Here is a 27,751-nt window from a genome sequence, read left to right on the forward strand (position 1 = left end):
TATATGTACACACACATCCGCTTTTATGTCATGCTCTGTTTGAGATGGTTACTTTCCTCTCAAGCGGTCATTGCAGCCTATTCGCCTGGCCTTCCTCTGAACTTTGTTGAGGAATGAAGCTTGTTAGACGTATGACTAGGCGAACAATTACAGCACCCATAAAACAACGTTTTCCCTTCTATTTCGTGGGTTGACAATATTGGTGCGACTGTCCTCCGAAATCAGATCTCACGTAGTAGCTGTTAGCGGCCAGTGGGTTCCGTCGTATCCCGACATGCAAGGCAACGAAGACGCCAGTCGTCCGCTCGCTGGTATTTGTGGTGACATCAGTTGCTCAGAGCTCGCGTGTGACCATGATGAGCCACAGTTACTCGTCTCCCAACATCACCTCCTGCATCACGGTGATCCTTCTGTCTCTGCTGGGCCCACACATCGCTTATTCGTAGTCGTGGCCTGTCGTGCCAAGCAAGAGCCCTATACTTCTAAGTGGCGTGTCGGTTGCTGAACGAACATATCGCCTGAAACGTGCAACATATCCGGCTTGCGCTGCACCTGTGGCGGCTGCGTAACTACCGACCATTGCCCAATAGTTAAGCAGCTCTGCCAGACGCTTTTCCCTTAACCTTGTGGCGTAATTGCGTGGAGAAGATCTTATTCCCTTATGATTACCTATCTCGCCGCGACCAAGTGCACCAGAAGCCTTTTAAACTATTTAAAGAAATACAGGGTGAACTGTTAGCTTTTAACCTGCTTTCGTTTGAATATGTTTCATAGCTCTACGGCCCAAAATGGGCGGTGCCTATTTTTCTCCACGTATTCTTTATCATTCTTGGGTTTATAAATAGCTGTTCGCCACACACAATGGCTACTTCTTTTCTCTCTCTCTCTCTCGACGCTCCCTTTCCCACGCTAACAATGCACGATAACACAAGATAACAGAGTGCAAGAACGGGTCTTCTCCTTATTTACGCTACATTACTCCGTGAAATGCCTACGCGCTTCAAAGACTAATTGCATAGATATTAATGGCTGTGTCAGAAATATGTAATCATTTTTTTATTTATTTGCATTATTTCTTCAAGTGCGCAAGTACAAATAAAAAAAAATAAACAGCGCACCTCGTCCTTCTTTTTCGGTGCAGTCATCCTGACGCAAGATCCGTTAACTTAACAAAGACGCACGCCACATTAAATTGGATCTCTATCGAAACTGATTTTTTTATTGCAAATCATTCTGTACCTGAAAATTTACCTGAAAAACGCTAAAGATTGCTCTTCACTTTTTACTTCACATTAGCTGGATTGAAACCAATGAATACACGTTTGTGATATATGGCTACCAGACTTGATTTCTCGCAAAGAAAGAACGAAAGCAAGAGAGAAAGAACGAAACAAAAAAAAGAAAGAAAGAAAGAAAGAAAGAAAGAAAGAAAGAAAGAAAGAAAGAAAGAAAGAAAGAAAGAAAGCACTTGCGCTCTAGTTTCACTTTCCAAGGTCACTACAGGTCCCATTTAGGGTATCCATCAAGAACACGCAATCCCTTTTGTGACTGAAATTAAATCGAGAAAGTATTGTGAATATGAGCAAATGTGCGCCGCGGAGGGTGCACAAAAGTATAATCCCGCTCCATGGCTTCCGAGATCTACGACGCCGCAGAATAGGTTGCCTCCATGCTCGCCTCCGAGCTCCCATGCAACTACAGCGTACCTACACTGTATGGATACATTGAAGCCAAGTCCCCGCGCAAAACTTCGCGGCCGTGTTGTCCCATTGTACATAGTCAGAGTTGTAGCCCGGTCGTTACAGGCATGTGAACAACTAATTACAGGGAAGTACCTTTGTTAGACCACTTTACGTTTAAATATCGGGGTATAGCCGGGGCGAAGACTACAGACAAGAACAAAATCGTCTGCACGAACACATGCTGTTTGGGTGTGTTCGTGTCTATGTTTTGTTCGTGCCTGTATTCTTGCGCTGGCTATACAAATTACGCCTAGTCACCGACAACCCAAATCGCCGCTTATCATGAATTCGCCCACTTGCAGGTGCATAACGCGAGAAGAATTACTGCGTTGCGCAAAGTGGCATTCGAGTGAAGGCCAAACTTCAACACAGCTCGTGTAAGCATGCGTTTGGTTGATTGACTGCAGTTGCCCTGTAATGGAGCTGCAGAGCGCAGTAATTACCTGGGAGCTGCTAGGCTGGATTTTGATTGCATGTCACTAGATTTTGTGTGCGTGCGCGCGTGCGTGCTCGCTCGCTATAAATGACAAAAGTTCCAACTATAATGCAAATCTCTAACTTGCTATGACAAGTTGTCTGAAATTATTTGCGCTAAGTAGCACATCGCCTCGTTTCTTTCTCACCGTGTTTCGTTTTTCGAATTATCTAATTGCCCGCTTTAGTGACCACATCCGGCGCTGTTGAAAGATGCGTCTTTACGCTGCAAGATTTTTTGTTTTCGCATTAGTTTACGTCAAGAGAACAGACTTAAGTAGAAATTCCACATCAATTTCGCCTGAATAACCCTCGACACTTTTCTAATTTTGGGGCACGCACACGGAAGCTTTCATTAGGTATGTGAAGGAACGTCAATCGGGCACAAGAAGTATCTCATCGGTAGCTTCGCACCGAAGCGACCTCCCTTACACCATCCGTCAAGTGGGTTCTGGCACCGACAAATGTCTGCCCAGAGACGTTACGGATGCGCCCGGCTCCTGTGACAACGGCGGATGCTTGCCTGGACTGGTGCCCTAAAATTCGTGAAATCAGGCTAAAGACGCCGTGAAAGGCCGAATTGAAGCAGGGCGTTTACGTGACAGCGACTGACGTTGGATGGCCGATACGTTTGCAGAGACGTTGCCGCAGTTCTTGCACGACGCCGAGCTGCATGTACCATTTTCTTTGACTTAACTTTCTTTTGCCATGATTCCTTGTAGCAAATTCTGCGAAAGAAAGTCCGTGTTCAGCTGCCTCTTATGCGTCTCTTTATGGGCCATTATTCGCCTGCTTAGCTAAGGGACTTCAGCCGTTGAGGTGGCGCTCAATGCGCGACCTTCGTCGCTCCGTCCGCGTCTTACACCGCTCACCACACTAATCAGAATAACGGGAGCAGATGTCAGAGCGAGTAGCGGAGGTTCCACTAAACGTCTAAAATAGGAATGCAAATTTAGTTTTAACGTTGTGAAATTTTTGTTGCAGTCTCATCTCAGCCACAGCGTTGATAGTTGCGGGCCGCTCCCATTAGATCACACCGATCGCTGTCATCAGCTTTTCCCTAGTAACAACGTAGTGCCCGGTGCTGAAGTTGCTGCTGCTGCTGACAGACGAGAAGAGGAAAGACAGCGCGTTGGTGCGCTGCACTCCATCGGCGAGTGCGAACTTGTGGATGATGATTTCTTCAAACATGGCACGTACCTACGAGAGGGATCGGCCACAAATTGATGCCAATTAAATCATTAGATATAAGTAATCGAACTTCAGGGAAAGAAATAACCAGAATAGGATATTAAATTAAAAGAGCGCGAGAAAGGGCCCAGACAAGACTGAACAACACAAGCACTAAGTGCTTGTGTTGTTCAGCGATGTTTGCGTTGTTTCTGTATTTTTTTTTGGGGGGGGGGGGAATCATTTAATGTTACTCCATATACCACGGACCAACTAGCCCAGCAGCAAGCCTTCAAGAGATTATAATTGTTGGCGAATTAAAATAACATGTAGAGTGAGTAAAAAATAGAGCAACAGGTGACAAATTCTGCAGCAGAGGTGACTCTCCTAGAAACGTAACGTGCTGGATGCTTCTATAAAATTCGCATGCGCACTGCAAATTGATCACAGATTTGTTATTATTTAGATTGAAAAGAAGCAAAATGTGACACTCTAAAATCAGCCATATCAAACATATTGTAAGAGTAACGATCCTGAAAGCAAGAATAATGAAATAAACTTACAATAAAACATATTACATTGCCTGCAGAGTATCATTAAAGCTCGACATTCAAAGTCTGATCAGATATCAGGGACGCCAGCACCGTAACCGCTGGTCAGTAGTTAATGGCTACTCTCTTGTAATGGTACTGGCTCAGGACAAGCGTGAGCAAGCCATTTCATGCAAGGACAGTCAAACACGGCGCCCCTTCTCGCGCAAAAATCGAACAGCAGAAATTACAAGGCCCTTACATAAGCGCAAAAAAGCTAAGTGCAGGGGAAAGCAGACAGGCTTAGTCGCGTCTCTCACGAAATACCTTTGAGTCTGAAAGACATTTATACCCAAAAAGAATCCCGTGTAATCCCCCCCCCACCTTTTTCTTCATGTCCCGGGTGACAGAATCACTCTACTTAGTGATCGATCAAAGAATTCACTCGTGCTTCGGTTACTCGGTGGTCACACCACTCCGTACCCACATCATCGCTACTGCCACCAGTGCTATGGCTGTTTTACCAGCAATAACGACAGTCTGTCAGTGGAAGCGAGAAGTAGAGCCATGACATTGGCGACATTGCCGCCAACGAGGCAGCGATTCGAATCCGCGGTGCCACCGTTCGCCAAGGAACCCGCAGTGTATAACCTGCGCCGGACGACACAGAGGCCGCAATGCATGTTTGCATGCACGCTATGTGGAACAAGCTGAAAGTCACGGTAGGAAATTTCCTTCTCGTTCTTCAGCTACACTACATCAAACCCGCAGCAACATATATTTCAGCGAGCATGTTTTAAGGATGAAACTATATTCTTCCTGGGTAACAGTTTGGAACTTGCTCAGACCCTCTCTTGTTTGTTAATAGCTGCAGTGGCCTTGAAATGGATTTCGTATGATGTCAACTGCAATCATAAACACTATGAGTGGCAGCTTGGTGGGAGTATCTTTTTACCGAACCTCCAAAGAATAACCTCTCAACTCATTCGATTCGGTGTGATAGCGTATACCAGTTGCCACGATGCACGAAATGAGGATCAAGTCATCAATGGTATAACCAAATCTGTAGCTTCTGTGTTCGCACTCCTTCCCGTGCAAAAAGAACACCTGAACATCAATAATGAATCTAAGCGTATGAAAGTAAAGGGCACATCACTATATCCGACACCGGAAGCAGCGGTCAGAAATGCAAAGTGGGGAAGAGTGGAGAGAACCGAAACGTTGTTTCGAACGCGCACGCAGTCCCTTTTCAGAGATGTTCGCGCGCGCGTACGGGCCAAGATTCGGCGGCCGCCCGCGGCCCTCTTGACACCAATCTCGCGTCCTGTCCCGGCGCCGGGCCACGTCCGCAGGTCAACGACGAACAACGCGCCGCTGTCCGTCAAGCGACTCGTCTGCGACGCTGCATCGCAGACGAAAGGAGTGCGGCACGAGACCTTCGCCGACCTCGCCAGAGCGAGTCGAAGACAAAAGAATAGAAAACAGCCACCACGCGGTACGGGCCCTCGTCGTCTGCCTTTTCTCTCAGACGCGCAGAGGGCTCGTGACGTCGCGGAAGGCATGCTTGCCGCCTGGTGAAGTGAAAGTGTGAAGGCCGCTCCCGCCAAGAAGAGCGCGAAGGGAAAGAAAGAAAGCAGGCTCACGCGCTGCCGTGCATGCACGTGCTCTGCTCGTCTCCTTTTAGCAGCGCGTACAACGGAGACGGCACGCCAGAGGAGGAGGGAAGCATCAAGAAAACGCCGGCGAGCTAGACGCAACATGATTTGGGAAAAAGCGACGTGTGGTGCACGAGAGGAAGTGACGCAGCCCTTCCTTCCCCACTGAGATCTCGCCGAAACAAGTGAGAGAGTTGTCGGTATATAAAGAGCCTACCTGGTCAGCACTGACAGCAACTGCGAGTGGCGAGCATCCTAGAAGCCAGAGTGACGTCTCGACAGCCCCGTACGGACTAAAGCGGACGCCGCTGCCTTGCTGATCGGCCGAGCGCTGTGAAAAGGGAGATCAAGGGAGACGCATCACCGGAATTTCGTGAGACACACATTCCACCTACCTTTAGGGTTGTTTATAACCTGGGCTTATATTGCAACCGCCGGAAAAAATGTTTAGAAGCAATTTTTTTGTTCATGCAAATGGTAAAGGAATTATTCAGCAATGGTAAAAACGTACGGAGGACATTGTCATCATATTAATGAATAGTCGCCGAACGCAACTACAACGTGAGTTTTTCTGTATTAAGAAGAAGCCGCAACGAGTCGCTGCTGAAATTCTTAACGTCTGCGTTCTGCCTACTGCGTCAGTGTTGAACTCTTTAGTCGCTCGTATGCAGTGCAGTCACGGCGCTGAAAAGCAGGCGCGCAAACGCGGGCACATGTAGGACGTTAAAGACAGCTGCACGTGCATATGTGTTGTCCACTACGTTCTGCTTGTGGCTGCATCTGCACGCCTGCCTTCCTGTAGTATGATTGTTTACCAACTTGCTCAACTTTCTGTGATTGTACCGAACGCAGCTCAGAGATGGCCCTCGCTCTTATGATTGCCGCGTTCACTACCATTTTAAATGTTACCTTCACTTTGAACTCTTAAGCACACAAACAGCGTGAACTTAAGTCACCTCAAGTAGCACTCATGTCATACTGTGGCGTGCGCCAATGGCATGTGGCGCAAACGCGTCACTTTGTCATATACGAACTTCTCTTCTACAGCAATACAGCAAACAAAAGTATGTGGGCGTGCGCAGTGCTGCACTGCCCAGTATAGCACTACAGAATTAAGGCGTATTCGAATAAGATCGCAGCACCGACATTTTTGTTTTGTTCCGTGTCAGTTTTAGTTTGGTTCTTTTTCTCTTTTTGTATGAAGTTACATTGCGCGCCTAGTTGCTTCCCGTGTTTGCTCACAGGTTTCTCATTCACTCTCGTCTAAGTAGATGGCTTATCCGACTCTCGTATTTGGCTTACGTCAATGTTTACTTTAGCGTGGTAACTCACTTTCTGATTTTCTTGCGATGCTCAACGGCTTCTTTTTTGCTGAACGTTTTTCCTCGACGCTCGCTCCCACTTCGCTCGATGAAGGCGACTGTTGAGACTCTTGTTGAAGCCCTTCATGTCTCTTGAAGACTTGCTGTCAAACTGCTCGACGAATGGCCAGAATGAGTGGTTTAGCGCGAATAAAACTACGACGACAGGGATCATTCGTGCTCCGTCTCTGTGCCGGCTGCTTAGAGCGCATTCTACATCTTCTATGTCTAATTTATCTCGTCCGTTCTCACTAATGACTTTACTATACAACAAGAAAAGTGCTATTAGGTTGAATAGGATTGAGTTTTATTTCTGGTTCATTCAAGCCAGGGTAGGCTGACACTAAAGACATAGAGCCTAACAAAGGTTTCAGCCCCCGCAAGCGACGCAAGTGACCAAGTGCAGTCTCAAGTGCATGATGATGATGGAGAAAATATTTTAAGAAGCAGAAGCCACTATTACAGCCACTATTCAGCCACTGTTACACCAAGGAGGCACACGTAGAAATTAAAAATTGAAGAAATTTTCACTGCGACTAATTAGCCAAGTTTATTTTCCGCGTCCCGTTTTTTGTCTCTCCTCCTTAACCGGGTAAGCCTTACCGGAATCAATTGCTAGCCTACTTTCGCTCTGCGTGTTGTTTATACGTGCCTACATGATCAATAACTAATAAGGGTCAATAATTTCAAATATAGACACTACTACTCAGCCAACAGTAGCTTATAGTAAGGTTCGTTACAGCGCAACACAAGACACGGACAAAAGAAAAGGAATAAAATGACGACACGGCGTTTTGTTCCCTGTTTTGTCCGTATCTTGTGTTGCACTGTAGCGAACCTTACTGTGAATCCCAACCATCTGGCCCAACTTACCGTCTTGATGCAACAGTAGCTTAATGCAGTACACGCTGCTTTACTAATACTTTTGGAAGGGACTAGCGTCCTCTGTACATTTTCCTGCTTTAAACTCCGCCAAGCATATAAAATTGAGGGAAATATATAGAAGAACTTTCTGTGGACCTAGTTGGTGCATATTTGACGAATATTTTTAAGGCGCAAACAAGAGACGGCACAAAAGGAAGGTCTTCACAAAAAGGACCTCCTTTTTGTGTCGTGTCTCTTCTTTGCGCTTTAAAAATATTCGTCAGGAAATATATAGCACACTCCGAAGACAATTCAGAAGACGAGCAAAGTGCACTTCCAATTTATACGCCAGATAATGCAGGCAAAATATCCACCTCGTTCCGGTGTTATTCTGAATGCGATGAATCTTTTTTCCGAGGAATATCAACGACAGCGCTGCGGCGACACGAGCTGCTGCGGACGGTGGCGCAAGCTAAATTAACGAGGCAGGCAAACTACCGCAGGTGCCGACGCCAGGTGCGCTCCGATCACCATGAGCCGTGATCGCTCTTTGGCCTCTCGCCCATCCGCGTCGAACCATTGCGAACCGCGGTCGACCGCACTCCGGCGGTGGCGGCGCATGGCCGTCTTGAAATCGATCTGCTATGGAGACAGACAGAGCGCGCCGAGTGCTGATGGCTTCGTGCGCGTTCTCGCCGCTCAGTTTGCGTTCAAGCGAGACGCGCGGGCCCCTATCACGAGGGCGATGCGTGCGGAGCGCGGCGAGTGCCAATAGCTTAGTGTGCACTGTGTTCTCAGCGCTCAGTTCGCGTTGAAGCGAAAGGAAGCACGGTGGTGAATGCGCTCGCTGCTGCGGGCCCCATCTTGATCGTCTTACGTGACGGGCGGATGGAGCGACTGAACGTCTTACGTTAGCCAAGCACAAACATGCTTACGAATTTAAAGCTCACGAGCACCGGGTTTGGAGAGCAGCTTCTTATGAATGTCAGACAACTAGAAACATGTGCTGAGTAATGAATGCCTAAAATAATCTGAAGAGAAGATAAAAAATTGGGGCACGGGTTTTCTTTTTTTTTTTGAGAAAGAGAGAGAGAAAAGAAGGATGCTGATTCACACAGATGTATCCAGGTGCTGGAAGACGGGAAACTGAAAGCAAAACGGCGCCCTTCCTCTAGGATCACCCCATGTATGCATAAAAGCAACGCGGAGAGCGTGGAGGCGGCATTGCAGTGCATGGTTAAATTTTTGCTTCTCTGCGGCCACTGATTTGAGGACAAAACTAGTTTGCTTTAAGTGCCCGAGAACCATGACACTCAGGCCGTCGTTCTTCGCTTCTGTCTTGCAGAAAGGTACGCGCCTACTTTAATGGACATCCATTCAATCCAGGATGTCCGCAAATTTTATTACAGTAATTACTGAAACATGCTTTCTTTTAAACAAAACTTACTTGAAAACACCGATGATCTGCCTTGAATCATTTGCGCAGGAACTGCTCATTGCGCAAGGCGCTATATATCAATTGACGTTGTCACTCTATAGGCGATTTCCTCAATTAACTGTCGGTCGACAAATTATGGTGTTGCGGAGTTCGTGCGCTCCTGCTGTGATGTGATGTTACAGTGTTATTACGACTAACTGATGTGCGAGTCTCGTTTGTGTGTATTCCGGTGTATGCACTACACTACAGCCGCCGTAAAGACAGATGGGGCAACTAAAAACGCCACACGTTCGACCATTTCATCGTTTGAAACATGTCCAATATGGGATGAAGCAGGAAAGCACAGATATCTGTAAGAAGACAAAAATATTCTCAACAGCTGAGACGTGTTTGGAAACCGCCACCCCACTGTAGGTGGTGGTGCGTCATGAAGTATCGCGATTCGTTTCAATTCTGTCATCAGTTCTTCAACGATGTCGACTGACAACTGAAACTTCAAGAGATGATAATTTGTGGAGTTTCGTGGCACAAGGTCAAATAACATGCCAAGAGGTGTACATCAAGTATTCACATGTTATAATGAGGAAAATGCCAAATAATGATCAATTCCTCCTGGTGTTTGTTTTTCTCACGGAACTAAAAGATTACTAAACTCATACAATATCTCAGTGAATGTTCAAGACACGAGAATAACATCTTGAGGGGCTACAATTAGTTTGTGGTTGCAGTATGTAATTATTGCGCAAATTTGAAGCAAGGGAAAACACACAAAAATACACGTATAGTTAGTGTAAGCGCGCTACCTTGCCGTTACAGTCTTACTGTGTCTGTTCATGTGCGTTTCTTACCCTGTACACGGCAGAGAACTACTACGTAAATGCGACAGGCTGATCAGTTATGACTTTGTTACGGGCGTTCGTATATAGACTTTCTTCAGTTTACACCAGCAGATTTTCTTTTTGTCCAGTCTCGGTTCTTTTCACTCAACAATTTTCGCACGTTCCACAGCACCATACTTTGAGGGCCTCGATTACTGTGGCTCAAAAGGCTGGTAAAAGAAATAACACCGCAGTGGCTTCATAATGGAAGCTTATGCTTAGCCTCTCTGGTTGCAGTATTTTACAGGAAAATACTTGTTGCCATGTCCTTCTTCAAAACAGCATGCGGCAATCTCATTCTGCATATATTTTTCTGCTTTCTTCGTGGCTCTTATTTTTCTTTCACTTTTTCTTTATTTTTCGTGGTTGGTAGTGCTATTTTCGTTCCATGCGTTATTATTTCTCTCTTTGCCGACGTTTTTCTTTCGCCATTGTCATTGTATCTGGAACCGTACCGCATGCTCCCCTTAGTCAATACTTTCGTTTAAGCCCTCTAAGCGGATATGCGCTAAATATCGACAAATAAATCCGGCAACTAAGCAACGTAGGACCGCGTGCGCGTGTCCTCCCTTACATTTCGGCATGCACCAGGGCGCGTGCATTACACCTGCGGCATAGTACGTGGCAAGACACGTCCGGCCGATCGCAAGAGGACGCACTCTAAGAACGTGGAACGTACTCTGTGCAGATAGGCAGTGTCCCCAATGTTTTGTCTAAGTGTTCAGCGTCATTTTTTATCGAATCTCAAGCTCACTATTAGTCACGAAAAATTTGATTCTTGGCATTGCGCTTTTGCATAATAGCAGAAAAATGTTGCTCTAAAAGTCGGTGCGCATCGACCGGCATATAAACAGCGCATAAATGGTGGCTAGAAGTCAAAGACTTTAGTTCAGGTATTACGCCTTCCAGCCTTTGTGAGGCGCCAAGAATATAGTCGTTGCAATTCTCCATTTCCCAGGGCATAGAAACGCTTTTCTTTATTACTACTTTTTTTCGCCGGAGGCGCTATTGTAAGCAATTGTAAACGTTATTGTAACAGGATTAACGATTGGAATGAGCTCCCTAATGAAGTGATGGCAGCTTCTAGTTTTGAAAATGATATTGAGAGCCATATTCTTTGATTGTTCTGTTATTCATCTCTGCACATACGCTACCTTTTTTTTTTGTTAGTTGGTTACTTTGTTACTCACATTGTTTTGTACTTTGTTAGTTTGTATTCCGCTTTTGCGAATTTCAGTGCTTAATATATGTTGTATTTACTGATGTATTCTTTTGATGTTGCTGAATATGTTTCCATTGTGACCACCTCTATTTTAACGCCCCTACGATAATGCCGTACAGGCGATGTAGGTATACCGAATAAATAAATAAATAAATAAATAAATAAATAAATAAATAAATAATGGCATTACATGGCGCACCTTTCGGTTGCACTTTTGCTTGAAAGTGAGAACCGTATCTGACCAAATGACGATTCAGTTCTCCTATCAGGCGGCCATATCTAATGCCTTCGGAGACGATAAGACATCGTACTTGGGGTTCTTACATTTTTGTGGGCCCGTTGGCTACTCATGGCCGAAAACTGCCATTTTTCAGCCTCACGTATGTTATAACGGCATTCGATCTGAGTATGCTTCGATACCCTGTTTTATTAAGGATTCACATCCTTAAAAAGCAGGAAAAAGTTCAGCTGTGAGGCAACGTGTAAGGGTTCTTCTCGACATCAGTGAGGTGCATAGTTGTGGCGGTGCGTACTTCATCGGCTTTCTGAGGCAGTTACACCAAAGTTTAGACACGGCGGAAGGCTTCACGTTTATCTTGTGCATGCGATAGGAATGTTAATGCTCAATTATTCTGGGCCGAACGGTGGGCATCCAGCAACTTGCTATGGAAATATCCTTTAGGTCAGAAACATGTGCGCTGGCGGGATACCATCTTTCTCAACTTGTCATGTCTCCACTTTGTTAAACAATGAAAAATGCGAAAAATAGCGATTCTGCTGCTGCTCTAAGCTGCGTCAGATCTTTTTATGGGGTTCACGTTCTCCGTACCTATACGTGCCACAAAGTGGGCTGAGTTGATTCTTGTTAACGCGAACCCGCACGAACGAAAGAGGCAAATAGGACAACGCGCACGGGCTAGGAATCCAACCGGCGGTTTATTTATCGAGCAGCAGGAACGAAAATTCCTTCGGGTTTTCTAAGGAATGTAATTCCCTTCTTTCATTTGCTGTCGTGCAATGCGAGTTTCTGGTGATAATCAATATGTTCAGAGTAAATCATGCGGTGATAGTCTATATAGTGTGTGCTGTGATTTTCGCTTTTCGTCGCGCCCGTTATCGCGAGGCCCCCATCTTCCGATTCGCCCTGTCACGCAATTACTTCTTAATCGGCATTCCGGTACGACGTTCTCGTCAAAACTGCGCACAAGAAAGGAAAAATGCCTCGAAAGCACTTTAAACGGAACACCGTCCACACCTGCCCGCACAGCCGCTGCGTGTCCGCCTCGAGAGCTTCGACGCGCACGGCAGCTCTTTTTTCGGGCGCCCCATCGCCGGCCCGCCCGGTGCCGAAGGAACGGCGTGACGCGAGGTCACGTGACGCGCCCGATTGCGGTCGCTTTGGGGTCGACCGCTGTCGCGCGGCGACGACCTCCGCCTGCGAGGCGGGGCGTGTCTCGGGGCGCGCATATTCATATCGCGCATCGGACCGCGTGTGACAACCTGGGAAGGCATCGCGCACCGACTGCCGGGGTCACACGCCGATGATGAGAAGGACCGCTTTCTCTCGGTCGCCCCTTTTTTTAGGCATTGCCGCGAAACGCGGTCGCTCCGTCCGCGATTGCTCACGTGCACAGCGCCGTCCACCGAAGCCCGCTCGAACCGCCGCCTCGCGCGCCGCAAGACGCGAATAATTCCAAGGCGCTCGCGTTGGCACCGGTGGTGCCCATTTCAACAGCGCTCGTTTCGTGGAATCAAAACACTTGGCTCCTAACGAAGAACAATTCTCGTTGGAGATTTAATCTGCCGACCTGCTCCTGAAACCCAGCTTATCGTCGGTTTGCGGAAGATCGCATTGATTCGTCACATTTCATGAGTATCGCATATTTCTACATTTATCATTTCTTTAAATACATTTCTAAGCAGTGTTTCAATTGTTCTTCTTTTGTCTTACTTAAGCGCTTATCAGTCGCTCATAATTTTGCACACACACTCGCAAAACGGATCTGCGGGTAACTTTCTTGACCGTCTAATTTCAAGCTTGAATACCAAGGCAGCAATCCTGCCCCTATTATTCCAAATAGCGAGTCTGTGAATGGCCTGTTAAACTGCATTCGTACAGAAAAGAACGTAGCTAATGCGGGCTGCGACATCCCGATTCATACATCAATTCCTCTGCTATAGACTATATTTCCTTTTCTCGATTTGATTGAATACCCGCGGCCATCCACATGACGTTTGGCAAAGCGTTGGTTGCAATTCACCTAACTGTAGACTTGACTCAAAAACGCCGACAAGTCCTAGCCTGCCTGTCTGACAGACAGACAGGCAGACAGAAAAACTTTATTCGTAGCAAGTGAGTTTGGACTCCTCTGGGTCCCTGAACAGGAGAAAGTACCGTGCGGTTTCTTTTTTTCGTATCCATAAAATGCGAATTAAAATGACGCCTGTTCGTGGTCGCTGCGAGACAGCATGCGGCAACGCTAAAGGAAAAGCAGGAGTCTTCCTTTCGTGTATTAAGCTACGCTTTTGCGCAAGCAGCACACGCTTTTTAGTTTCATTTCGTTATTTAAGAGGAAGCTTTAGCTGGGGTGCTCCTATCTAAATACATATAAAAGGATAATTCGTTTTTCTCGGCAACCACTGCACCAAATTTGACGAGATTTGTTGCATTTAAAAGAAAAACTTAAATTCTAGTGACCGTTTGTTTCGGATTTCTGATTTAGGCCGTCAATTTTTTATTAAAAATTGCCAAATATTGAACATTTTCAGGAAACGAAACTAGCAAGTTTACAACTCTGTAACTCAGCAACGAAAATTGATAATACAATTCCGTGAACTGCATCTAATAGTACATCTAAAGCGGACAAAATTGTTATGTTATAAATGAATATAAAAATTTTAGTAATAGGGGAATACAACTTTTGCAGAACCCTTGTAACTAACGTAACAAATTCACGTAAGATGTAAAATGACATATCAAATTTGTCCGCTTTGAATGGTCTAATGGATGCCGTTTACACAACCGCGATATCGGTTCTTTGTGCAGAGCTACGAATTTGTAAACTTCGTGCTTCTATTTTTTTTCACACGGTCAAATATTTGAAGATCTTTTTAAGAAAAGTCAAGCCCTAAATCGAAATTCCGCTTCCAACAGTCACTAGAATTCAGCTTTCTCTTTCAAATGCAACAAATTTCATTAAAATTGGTCCAGGGGTTATCTCACAAAAAGGTTTTTGCGTTTTACGTGCATTTGAATAGGCCGCGTCGGAGTTGGGCCCGAGCTAAAGCTTCCTCTAAAGGCGAAATCCTTAAGTGGCTCATACCCCCGATGGTGTGAAAAAGGCGGCGTGCGGCACAGAAGGTCACGTGAGCTCGATTTGCGCAGACATGCGCTCGTGCCACTCACTGCTCGCGCGTTCGTCGTCGTCCTCTTCCACATCGGCCTCCGATGCCGCTAATCATGCAAAAAACAAATACGCAAAGTTCATAAAGATATAGTCAATTGGGCCACTCAAACGCACGACCTTTAGTTCGAGAAAATAAGTAATAAGAAGTAACAACGGCATTCCAGTGAGAATGTCAAGTAATTTAATGAATATCTCTCGAGAGAGGAGGCTTTCCCATTCCCCTCTTTGTCGCACGCTGAAGCGACCATGTATTTTTATTTTGTCGCGGGTACATCATGCCGACGAATAAATAACCAATGTGGCGCCGCAGATACAGATAGATGGTTATCAATGAATACTGCCGTTGAAGATCTAAGTGCAACATGTCGGTGCGTTGCAAATCGACGTGCGTAATGTGCGCGATTCTTTTTTCCCCCGACGGTTGCGCCCGCGTTCGGGCGACGTCCGCGTCGAGCAGCGCATAGAGTGCTCTATGGAGCAGCGCCTCCACAAGACCGCGTTCGTGTTGCGCCCCTGGCGGCTGCTCCGCTTTGCGCGATTAATCGCGCCGAACGAACGCGCACGGCGTCGCGTGGGCTGGGTCACCCCGAGTGTCAAGGCCTCGCTTGCATTCGCCGGCGAGGAACGTGCAACCGCCGGGAGCGTGCGCGGGGGAATCTTGCAGGCGACGGCGCGTCGAAAGCGCAGGCGCGAGGGAACGCTGCGGCTGCGGGCGAACTTTGTCGAGTTGCGCGCAGGGAGCGTCTGAAACACACACGCGTGGACGGACGTTTCGAGATTCCGGGAAAACCTCGTAAACGGACGGCACGACGCAAAGGGCAAGGTAATGGCTATTCGGCCGCGCGCTGCCTTCGTCCTCGCTGGCAAGGTCGTCGCAAGGTCCGGCGCTCCCTTAACGATGCGCGGTAGGCGAACGCTGTACGCGCACCGATTGCCCGCGCCATTTTAGGTGCGGCTGATGGGCGCTACGATGTGGGCGAGGACTGGCTGCCAGCAGGAAGGGTTCTCCCAATCTCGCGCGCGGTGGCTCGGTAACCGATGGCGTCAGATCGAGTAACGTCGTCTCGACGACACTTTGATAGTGGTCCCAAACTGGACTTTCTCGGCACAGCTCCGTAACTTGCAGACGTGGAAATCTAACTGGTTCCTTAATATCGCTCATGCGGCTGAATTTTGGTTTTCTTTTTTGTTATTTTCAGTAAAACAATGCGCCAACAGCTTTTATTTTCTTCTTTATGTTTCTTTTTACCTCATAGCATGCTGAATGTGGTTCGGAAGACTTTTGATTAACTGTGCCTCGTGAAATCTATACAGCTGCGTTATATTTATCTTGGGGAGCTTACGAACATAATGGTATCTCCTTTGCATTTAAGCCAGTGAAACATCGTTAACGAACAGGATCTCGCTGCACTAAACATTGATTTGTAAGTATGTGATTGTTTGCTAATCAATCACCATCGTGCTGAAGACGCCACCTGCAGCTTTATTACTCCCACCAAGACAACTGACAGGGGAGAAAATCGGGAGTTAAGGATCGCAGAAAATACACGTTGTTTTATGTCCATTCGTTTGTACATTAGCTGCTCTATACTTAGCTGCGCTTTTATTCTTACGTTCCTAGGTTTATTGGGGTTTAGTCCTTAGGCAGACGTAATTCGTCACAAAATAATTCAGCCTTATGTTTTATCCCTAGGTACGCCTAATGCCTTATACAATAATTCACCTAGTGCCTAGGTCCTCACAACTTAAGACTCACAGTGTAATCACACCACGCTTGAGAAAGTGAAAGTCGGGGCATATATTTATATTTTTCTGGACCTAAATCACGTATTTTTTTGTTGCCTGAGCAATGTGCGTGAAATAATCGAACGTTTGGGGAATAACAACTGCGTTGGTTTAGAGCCTCTTATGTTTTCGGCTGCCTTTTCCTGCGCTGGAGTCGGAACAGTCGAGCTTTCGTACTGACAACCAGCACGCTTCGTTTCGGACCTCGCTTGTTGTGCGCAGAGCTGCGCCCTCGCTCGCAAGGGTCGCGCTCCGACCGACGGAGCCGTTTTCGTCACCTTCCGTCACTGTACCACGTCTGTACCACGTCACTGTACCACGTCACTGTACCACGTCACTGTACCACGTTGGCTGCAGTCCCGAAGACGGGGTCGGGGTCGAACGCGCCACCTCAAGTAGCGCGGCACTACTTCGAGGTAGCTCGGGTGTACTGCAGCTCGAGACGAAATTCGAGCGCTAAGCAATTAGCTATTGGGCACCCGTGGAAGCGTATCACAGAGCGGACACCGATGGAGCAAATAAAGAACTATATAATAACAAATCAAAACCAGGAACAAAAGGATGCGACGTCCATAGATTGAATCTGGGCATAGCAGCATTGAGGTGCACAACGTCAAAACGTCAGAGCCGAATGCGGAACAGTCATTCGAGGCTCACGACATAATCATCTAAAAAGCCTCAATGAATGACGCAATGCTCGAAAATATACAAAAAAAAACAATGCGGGACAGGTAATGAGTTGCCGATGAGCGGCACGTCGGAAGGCGCTGCTCGCGTGGAATCGAAAGCCGCCTCCCGCGTTGGGGGGGAGAGGGCGCTGCGCTCGGCCGCGGCCATTGTGGAGCGGGGCGGGCGGGCGACTTCTCTGGTTTGAGGTACGGTGGGCTCGCCTCGCGAAAGTGACAGGCGAGAGTGCGCGCACGCGGAAGAAGGGACCCGCTCGGCCATCCTAGACGAGAAGGACACGCCCTCCGGTCGCGACGTCGGGGCGCCCACGAAACGCCGCGGATACGCGCGACGACGACGCGGAGCTTCCGCGACCACTTCCGGCCGCTCGCGCAGCCGCGGAATCGTGCGAAACAAGGGGAGCGAGTGGCTGTCGGCGGACGCAAGAAGAGAGGTTGGCGCGGAATCCGACTGCGAGCGGAATCCGTCTAACCAGCGCATCTAACGTCCCTGAGGAACGCGCGACGGCGCAAATGTCTAGATCTGGTTTTGCACACCTGGCAACAACTGTACTTGCGCACAGCGCTTGTCATGGAAAGAGTAAAGTTATGAGGGACGACGACGTAGCCTGCGCATTCAAGGAGGAGCTAAAGGGCTAAGTTAGCCGCTCTGTCGAGAACTCGCATGTGAAGCTGGGCAGCGCGCGATAATCTTTTTGTTTATTTCTGAACATGCCCGGCTCCATAGAGTTCCACACTATATTAGCTAGAGGGAAATCTGGCTCTGTCGCGCTGTTGTACGCTTACGAACATGAACGAAGGAAAAAGATAGGAGGGAAGGAAGGAAGGAAGGAAACAAACTTTATTTCTCAAAAAGAAAATTAGGCGAGCGTGGTTGGGCCCTTAGTCCAGGGCTCCACTGGCACGAGCGTCTCGCTGGGCTTGTTCCAGGAGAGCCACTTGGCTCTCCATTTCCTCGTACGCAAGTCATGCCTCCCACTGACTATTAAACACGAGTGGGTGTGCATTTATGTATGGGCTAGTGATATGTGAAGACCTTTCCAGACACTCCCATGGGATATGTTGTAGTGTAGGTATGTTAGAACACCACGGACACAGACGTCCAAAAATCTGGTTGGATTTATTTTACGGAGTTTATGTAGGTTGGCATTTCATTTCTTTAACGCTGCTCCTCCAGTGCTCAACATCTACAGGCCTGGAGTGACGCCTGACACCAGCGAAAGATGCCGAGAGCGACTGAGACTATGATAATCCAGGTACAACCAAATTAGGAAGGCCCACTAACCTTGAACAGAGACACTCTCATCAGAACAGGAACTGGCCTCCCTGGCGCAGTATTCGGACACTACCTCCCGAATGATTTCTAGAATTAACCCATGACCCTCAGTCCCCAGGAGCTGCGGAGCACCTGACCAAGGCGGCGGTCGGACCTGTAACGCAGCAGAGGGTGCTAAGAATCTCCGTGTTCGGATAGGCCGCCAATGGAAACTGACCCTTGCAACCTTTAATTGCCGAACTCTGTCTAGTGAGGTTACCGCAGCAGGACTCTTTGAGGAACTATCAGCACTTTATCAGCAGACGAAATGGACATATCCACTAGTGGACACTTACCGAATAGCCCCCTTCGTCGCCGCCGTTGAGAGCGTCTCGTTCGGCACTCCGCTTTCCTCCTCCCCCTTTCACCATGCTCTCCCCCTCCGCTTTCCTACTCATGTAGCCGCTGCACCCTTCTCCTCCATTTTTCTCCTCGCGCTCTCTTCGCTATCGCCGTCTTTCATCCCCCGCTCCGTGTTCGCTCGATTACACCGAGCGACGCTCAGCGCAGGAACGGGCGCCACGCTCTAAAGCTAGAAGACATTAAAGAAAAATATTTGGCAATTAACGCAACCTCGCCGTCGAAATATGCTCGCTGAAATATTATGCAAGCATTTTAATCAGTAATGAATTAAAAAAGGCACTTCTCAATAGCAGCACTTTAAATCATTTTGCACCTAAGGGTATATTTGTGCGTATATAACTCATACACCTACACCCTTAGAATTGGGTATTACCTATGGAGATACATACATTTCCAAGGTAGAATTCCCAAAATTATACCCTTAAAAACTTGAGATTCTTTTGAGTGAGATAATACAATTACACCCTTCCGGCAGAAATAAACTATAATTTACAAGGTGATAAAACATAATCTATCCACTGTGAAGAACCCCACATCCCCTGTGACTCATCCTCTAAACAAAGGAAATCAAGAATACAATGCGACCATATCTATACCATTTTGGTGCGAACTCACCATTAGTATCGATACTAAATTTATAATGTGTGAGTGCGCGAGTAATGAACCGTAGAAAAGCGCGCACATGACCGCACACAAATGACAAGTATAGCTCAGGTTCCTTCTCACTCCCTTTTTGCGATTCACCGGCCGCTTGCCAGAATACCAACCGGCATTTATAGCCACAAAATCGAGGGAACCAGTCGAAAAGCCGAGCTGCAGAGTGACCTGCATAAATGCGCGGTCATTTCCATACATATGCAAAGCCTCTTGTGAATGCTTTCGTGTGTTAGAGAAGAACATATAATTGTTAACTAAGCTTTATCGCAAGGGAAATATTTGCAAAAATAATTTTATAATAAGAATATCGCCTTACAGAATTCCCAAAATAACATACCGCTACCCACCCTTACAGATCAACAAGGCGTAACCTGCCAAATACGCCCTTCGTTCGCCCTTAAACACTGTAAGAATTCAGTATGACTGTTTTTACCAAAGTTAAGTCCGACCAAAGAAAAAGAACTGAAACACTGAAATTAATGTTTTGTACGGCATTCCATCCTTAGGGTTGTAACAGAGTTGACAGTGGGTGCATAGTTAAGCCTTGGAAATGACTCGAAATATAACGAATAAACCGTAGAGAAGTCCAGTAATGGAAAGACAAAAAAAAACATACGACGTACCGCTCGCTAAACCATAAAGTGCGTTCGGGCAAATAACCACTGCATATGATGTACAGTCAAGCACAAAATTTTACGGAACACGAGATCTGTGAAAAATCTGACCATGTGCGCATCCTCACAACGCAACCTAATATTCGCATTTACAGCGTCTACTAGTGTGTGTGAGCAACATTGTGATATTCGATCTTATTGACCACTGTTTGAGGCTACTCGTGGTCGGTAAGCTATTGAGGTTGACTGAACAATGTACATGAAGTCGCTTTGAACTTTTCTTTATATCAAGCTATATCGGCCCTGAAATACGGTTTGTAGGGTAATTGACCCTTTGCATTACTGGCACACCATTGTCAATATACCGTAAAGCTATTTCATTCTGTTTCCAATCCATTTCTGCCACTGTTTCTCAGCGATTGGTCAAAAATTGTTGGGCCACCTGCACTTCGCCTGCCACGTCATGCAACGTTGCGAAAATCGCGAAAGCTTCCCGTCTGATATGACGTGCGCACACTGATAATGCATGGCTCGGTCCAACAACAACAACAACAAAAGAAATCGATCGTACGCCTATTTCGCCATCAGCCCTCCGCTACGGGTCAAAATGTTTCGGGCTGCGGCCACTTCGCCTATCTGTCACACGACGTCACAAAACCGCGATAACTCACTGCGTCAAAGAGAAGCGCGTGCACTAAAGATGCATTAATAGGCCGAACAAAACCGAAATTTTTTTCGGTATAGCCGGAGACTGCCCTGTTCCGAAGGGAATCAAAGATAGCTTCCCGCCGTACACTCTGGCACTGGCTAGTCGGAGTTGCGGGGAGAATGGGTTTGTCTTCGTGCAACAGCAACCTTCGCGTGAAATTAGAACGCTGTCGAGCCCTTTCGTCGCGCAAACATCCCTTTCCCAACTAGACTTCGCTGAGAATTCGCAACGACATTCTTTACCCTCCCGTTGCACGCCGCCGTGATTTTCTGACCAGCGACCGAAAGCTAAGCGAGTGGACGCTGACCAATCGCAGATGCCGGCAGGGCCTCGTTCCTCTGGTTATCTACTTCCATGGCGCTAGCCCTGCCCCAGTGAAACCCCCTCCACTATTGCGCGCTCCTCGTCCCTTGTCATCCAATCAGATAAGAAAAAACGTGTGAAGGAGACAATGCTATCCTCTAAACGCTCTCCTCTGAACGAGGAGAGCGTTTCACTGGCATGTCCAAACAAGGCTGCGAGTCACCGCCCGATGCTGGCGTCAGCGGCTACGTAAATTTGATGTCAGGAGATGGGAATGAAGTTAGAATCACATAGCCTTACGTTACGCGGCCCCATGAGTGCTCAAAGAAAGCTTCATCATTTCCTGTGAATATGCTTGTCCTTAAAATCAGGCTCCCGGACGCTGTTGCCAGAAAAATTATATTTCCTTGCCATTTCTTTCAGATTTCTCGGAACATATTTGTTTAATATAGATTGAAATGTTCTGACGAGATATCATGTTCATGGACCAGAAGTCTCAATGAGGTGTTTTGCATGTTCGTGGGGTCGTCTTATAGCGTGTTCATTCTATTGGTTGCACACACAAAGTCCATCTTCTAGTCCGTTCATATATACGACAATGAATATGTTGATTCTGGGCATTCTGTTTCTTTCACGAAACGAGAATCATAACGTAAATGCATTGTTTATTCATTCTATTTATATTTTCGCATGCTTAAAGCTCATGCCATCTATCTCACGAGCGACTAAAAAAATCAATGCAACAACAAAAACAACAATGAATACGAAAAGAGTGGAGGCACCTATGGAACAGGCAAGGTTGATCCGTGGTATTTGCGCAGTCGGACTTAATCTTGCTTCCCATAGCATTACAAGTGTCACCAATATTCCTGTTTATTCGACAGTCATCAGAAACTCATTCAGCTGTCATTATAAACAAGAACGCTTCAAGCACACAAATTACCTTAGATCGCTGCCCTGTTCGATTTGAAAACTTGCGACACGTCAAAGCCATGTATGCATTCTTTCTGATACACTGACATCCTGTCTACATGTGAACTGAGGAGATGCATTATTTCTTCTTGAAGTCGGTTTCCTGACATTGGTGATTTTGCACAGATACACGCAGTGGAGAGAACTAATTGCACTGGTTACACTGAAAATAATATCTTCAAAGTGCACAAACGACTTGTACTTTGTTCTCACCTTCCTCTGGTAAAAAGCTATCTAGGCGGACTGGTAGAATTGGTGCCTTCTTACATAATTGTCCTTTGGCTATAGTCCTTAATTGACTGGGATGAATAAAGCATTCAGTACCCCTATCCAGTATGTATATATACACAAACTTCTTTCACAAGCACGCTTCTTTGGTTTATGGTAGAGCGCGTGTGCTTGTGCCTTATGTGTCACAACCCCATCAGGCGAACCGACAGTGATGCAAAGAAAAACATAGGGGGAATTAATTGCGTACCTAATTGAAATGTAAGATTAAAAAATTTCCCTTTTTTATCATTTCTATATTTCAATGAAACAAACAATTGCTTTCCTTTGTATGAATGTCCGTTGGGCTCATATGGTTGTGGCCTTCAAAAATCAGGGCCCCTCGGTTCCAATACTTCTGTATAGATACTTGTAAAATCCACAGGCTCTTCTACGAAAGTGTAAAAATGTAAATACCGCAACTGCATAAATGTAAGTTCATGAATATCGTTGCGATTCTCATCCTTCTTCCTGTTCGTTTTGGTTTAACTCAGACCAACCTGCAACTACTGTTTTTTGTGTGTGAAAGTAATGAATGCCTGGACTGCTGGTTTTATTCGTGGATGTTGAATTTTGCTTTCGCCTTCTCTCCTCTCCTTTTTAGATCTACCATTCAACACAAAATAGGAGCCATGAAGTTCGCCATTGCAGTCGGTAAGTATAACCTGACTAAACCAACTAACCACGTAAAAGTTACATGCGAATACCTACAATCAAAACGTGCAAAATGTTGTGGAGTAAAACTGCGGAGAATCTTTAAATTAACTCGATAGGAAAAAGCAGCCTAAAATAGTGAAGTAATGTTCACGTCACAGGCATACCAGAAAGTAGAGTGAGTTCCAGGTGGCTTCGTCAGCAGCTCCGGTCTTCGACAGTGATTACAGTGCACCCGGCCTGATGGATATATCGATCGAAGACACTGCGCCATGCGTAACTTTAGTGGTCACTTGCTCACAATTTGTCCATGTACGTGATATGAGAGCTACGCTTATCTACAAACATTGCCATTTTTCCGCGCGAGATCACCCAGTGTGCCTTCCAATGCGAGAATTACCTTTCAAGTGTCAACCAAATGAAGTCGAATACTTGATTCTCTTGAAAGCGGATGTTTCCCTCCTCCTCCTTTTTCAGCTCTCATTGTTGCCGCGGCCGTCACCGCCAGGCCTAGGGTAAGCATGACTTGTAGAAATTTTTCGCTTAATCAATAAAAAGGAAAGAGCTTGTCTGGCTTGTTTACTGGCACTGTTGAGAGCCAGTTGGATTATCGGATTAGTATAACGGTGACTACTTGAAGTCACAGAGACCATACACTTTCACTTTTTCTGATTAACCTAGCTCTTTGCTTTTCCTTTGTATCTCGCTCTTATCGAATAAGTCGCGCCTGTAATGCTGAAACATAAACAGTAAGTCTTGCTGATAACGTTGCGGTTAGCCGGTTTCACTTATAGTGCACCGTAACACTTACATGCCGACCGAGTATGAGGCACGCAACTTTAATGGCGCTTTGCAGAGGTTGCAGGCACATATTGTGGGCTTTCAATTTTTAGTCCCGAAGGAACAGTATGCTCTCACTAAGTCTATTTTGACTGCTTCGGCCAGCATAACGTAAGGCAGGAAAGGCGGAAAGGAAACAGGGGTCAGACTCACGATGTTCATCGTTCGTGAGCGCTTCCTTGTTATTGGTCTGTCGCCATCGCTGATGATGTGTCCAGAAATACGGCTTGCCGGAATTCACACTTGCGAACAATTCTAGCGTCTGAACTTTTTTGTGAAGATGGGCCCAGGCCTGTAATTTATGCGTTAAGTAACTCCTGCCGAGCCGGCCGATATACACAACTATCCCTGCAAGATACAGTGTTTCTAACTATATTCCTCGGATCTCTTCCAACTAACTGACGTGCTTCGATATCGCATTTGAACTTCGTCGTAAGTTCTGAATACCACTTCCGCGCATTGGACAATTCCGCGCACTGCACAGTTACGCGAGCTAATGAATGCAGGAACGTTACAATGTTTATTTGGGCATTATGTTTCGTAATCTCTACCAGTTAATTTTACATACCTTAACTCCTACGTTAACAGCACCATATACTCCATATAACTCTACCTGCACGACATCCATCCGTCACTCGAATTCTCCACTCGCCTTGGCATCTAATTCTGCATGTTGTACGCGCGCTCCAATTGAAACAATGGTGGACGCGATGAAGAAAACACGAACCAGCTCAGTTATCATTACTGCAACCCCAGAAGCTCTCTAAACCAAAACAACAGCGATATGTCATCTCCCGAGCAAAGACGCGGGCTACGCAAGGACATCTTCTTTTTGCCAGAAACGCCTTTCTTGCACTTCCTTATAATCATCTAGTTTTAAAGTTCTGTGGTTTATATTTTTTGTTCCTCGCTTTTGTGGGTGTTGGGCCTCGTGCTCCGTCTAGTGTTCATTGTCTTTCACGGGTAAACAAGCGGGTAAACAAGGCAAGTAAACAAGCCTGTTCGCCTGGTGCCCTGTGCTGCAGAGCAAGCGGGCGGCCTACGAACTTCCGGACGGCGCCGAGCTGGTGGTGGGCAGCATCAAGACGACCTTCGAGTGTCCGGCCAAGAATGGCTACTTCGCCGATGTCGACAACGAATGCCTCATCTTCCACGTCTGCAATGTTGTCACGCACGCGGACGGGCACACAGAGGTCCAGCAGTTCAGCTTCTTCTGCGGAAACCAGACCAGTGAGTACAGTCACGAACCCTATAAAGTCTTGTATGCTTGCCCATGAGACCTTCAGTGTTCACTTGATCAGACCTATCTGCATACATCGAGTGCCCCGTGTCTTCTCTGGCTGTTTCCTGACCTCGAACGTGTTGGGCGATGCCTCCTGGACGTTGTGGGCCTTTATTCCTCGAGGGCTCTGGACTATAACTTCTGCTTTCATGATCCCCACCTTCCGCTATACCTACTGATGTGTATCGCGGAGACTTATGTACAGTCGGTCACAAGAGTTTACGGACCACGGGGTCTGCGAAAAATTTGAACGCCTGCGAATCCTGTGTGCGTACCGACGAATTCAGTGTTTGTAGCGATAGAACTTTTTCAACATACGGAGTGAATCATTATATCAAAAATGTCAACCATTCACAGCAAAAATAATCATTTGTCGTGGAACCTGCGTTCCGTAAACTTTCGTGGTTGACTGTACTTGTAACCATCTCTTCCACTGAGCACGCTTTCTAAGAAAGGTACACGCCATACGGAGGAGTCAACAATGTCTGTTGCTCGGCCTAAAGATGAACGCCCGCAGATGCATCACCGTCGGGCAAACAAGAGCCAGCTTTACCTTACAACATCGCTCGTTCTTCGTGCTATTTTCTTCTCGCTTCATCATGATATGCTGCAAAACAACCTTTTAAATGAAAGTAGAACCGACCGAGCCCAATATTGCTTGCCTTGAAAACTAGCCGCTATAGGTATCCTCATTTTTGTTTTCTAGTGCATCACAAGCAGTGCTACCTGCGATAGCTGGCAACCCACCATAATATATACAAGCTAATTGTCAGCAGTTAATCACAAAAATATTTACAAACCACATCATACTAGTTGGTACCATAACGCTCTTTCCAATCCCCTTGCCGCCGGCTGATAAACACTTCCCTTTCTCTTACTCTCACTGTGGCGAATGCAAAAAACTTTCTTTTGGAGTCCACATGCACGCGTCATGTGATTCAAAGGCTTCCATTCTATTCTCTGGAATAGAAGCAACGTACGTCCTGTGTAAGCGAATTTTCGAGAAACGCTTCCTAACTGAACACGAACCAAACTTTGTGGCGCAGTGTTCAACCAGCTGAGCCTGACGTGCGCCTTCCCGGAGGACGCTGTGCCGTGCCAGAACGCGCCCGACTTCTTCTACGTGAACGACAACATTGGCATTCCGGACGCTCCATTCCTGACGGACGCGGACGTCGAGAAGGCATCCGCACTCATCGCTGGCGCCAGGAAGAGCAAGGCCTAGGCACCTCCTGGACGGCCAGCAGCTGTACTAGCGCGAACTGGAAGCGCCAGGTCTCCCGTTGATGCCAATTTCTCACCGCCGCACTACCCAGTACGCATTGCCACGGTTGCTCCTATCCCCTTGGAACAAACTGTGTTGTGGTGACGGTGGCGTCTGCTGGGTTCAGTTGCGCAACATCTTGTTCGGAACTGCGGCTTCACGCACGGCGACCCTTAGTTCGGCATTAGGCCATTTGTGGGACATAGCCCTTAATAACAGATTGGATCATTGTATATCAAAGACGTGGTCTTGCTCTGCCGTTCGTGTAAAGCGAAGGTATTTTTGCCGTCATACCGGTAGTCGCAAACAAGAGGAAGGGAGATAAGAAATAAAACGATCTTGAACGGATTAAACTATACGTGCCAGTATTCGGCGATACATACAGCACCATTTTTATAAGAAATGTCTATAAGTTACGTTTTATTGACACTCGCTGTGGAAATGGAGTTCGCGATGCTAATGTCATCGTTGCTTCTATTGCGGTCAGATATCGGCCTGCAGCTTCTATGCTGGGCGCTGTGTTGGTTTTCGGGACATCTAACAATACTTTTGAAGTAAGGAATTAAATACTGCCTGTATCCCCTCTTAGTCGGGACATGTCACCAAGTTTCGCACAGCAAGAAGGCCTGCATTCAAAGGCGTACTTTGTGACTAACTAGAAGCCCAAGAACGCAACCGTGAACTATACTGGCCAATCTGCGTCATGTGCGTTAACTGCTACTTTCTCCAGTAGTTATGCAAGGTTTGTACGTATCAGTGCGAACATGAGAGATGGGACCCAAATTCACGGAGCGCTTCTTACGCAATTAGCGGCTCATGAGGTTGGGCAATGATAATAGCAAACAGGCTGAAGTCAGCGGACCAAGCAGGTCGTCAGCAGATCTTGCAAAAGGAGAACTTTGTGAATATGGTGCTTGTTTCTTGTGCTGTTTATTGCCATGTTGTTGTCTTCTGTTGTTGCTATTGTTTGCTTTATTATTTGTTAAAAGTGTTCAATAGCAATAGCAAAAAAGAAACGTTCGCTAACTAAAGCTGCCAAACGCTTGTGATTCCATCACAATATTACTATCATTTTCTTGCACATTATGTTTAGCTATAAAGCAATACATATCATCGTTTGCACAATTTTGGCATTGTTAGACGTCGCAGTCATGCAGGAATGTTGAAATGCTGCCATTCCGTTCGCTTGTTGTACTCAGAAGGAAGTGTACATGCTCGATCTCGTTGACTGCGCAATATGAAAACGTAAATTGTCACTCAATCAAGTTTCAATCATCAATAAAGCATGATGGTGCATAA

General features: G+C 46.6%; 1 protein-coding gene across 1 annotated transcript; it reads left to right on the top strand.

The window, feature by feature from the left end:
- Positions 1-5,788: 5,788 nt before the first annotated feature.
- LOC142573199 (uncharacterized) lies at positions 5,789-27,751 on the top strand. The gene is made up of 5 exons (XM_075682787.1): positions 5,789-5,944; positions 23,017-23,066; positions 23,544-23,581; positions 24,932-25,136; positions 26,235-27,751. The coding sequence occupies exons 2-5, from the start codon at positions 23,045-23,047 to the stop codon at positions 26,411-26,413; spliced, it is 444 nt and encodes a 147-aa protein (XP_075538902.1). The 5' UTR covers positions 5,789-5,944; positions 23,017-23,044; the 3' UTR covers positions 26,414-27,751.

The sequence above is a fragment of the Dermacentor variabilis genome, chromosome 2, assembly GCF_050947875.1.
Source record: "Dermacentor variabilis isolate Ectoservices chromosome 2, ASM5094787v1, whole genome shotgun sequence".
Taxonomy (NCBI): domain Eukaryota; kingdom Metazoa; phylum Arthropoda; class Arachnida; order Ixodida; family Ixodidae; genus Dermacentor; species Dermacentor variabilis.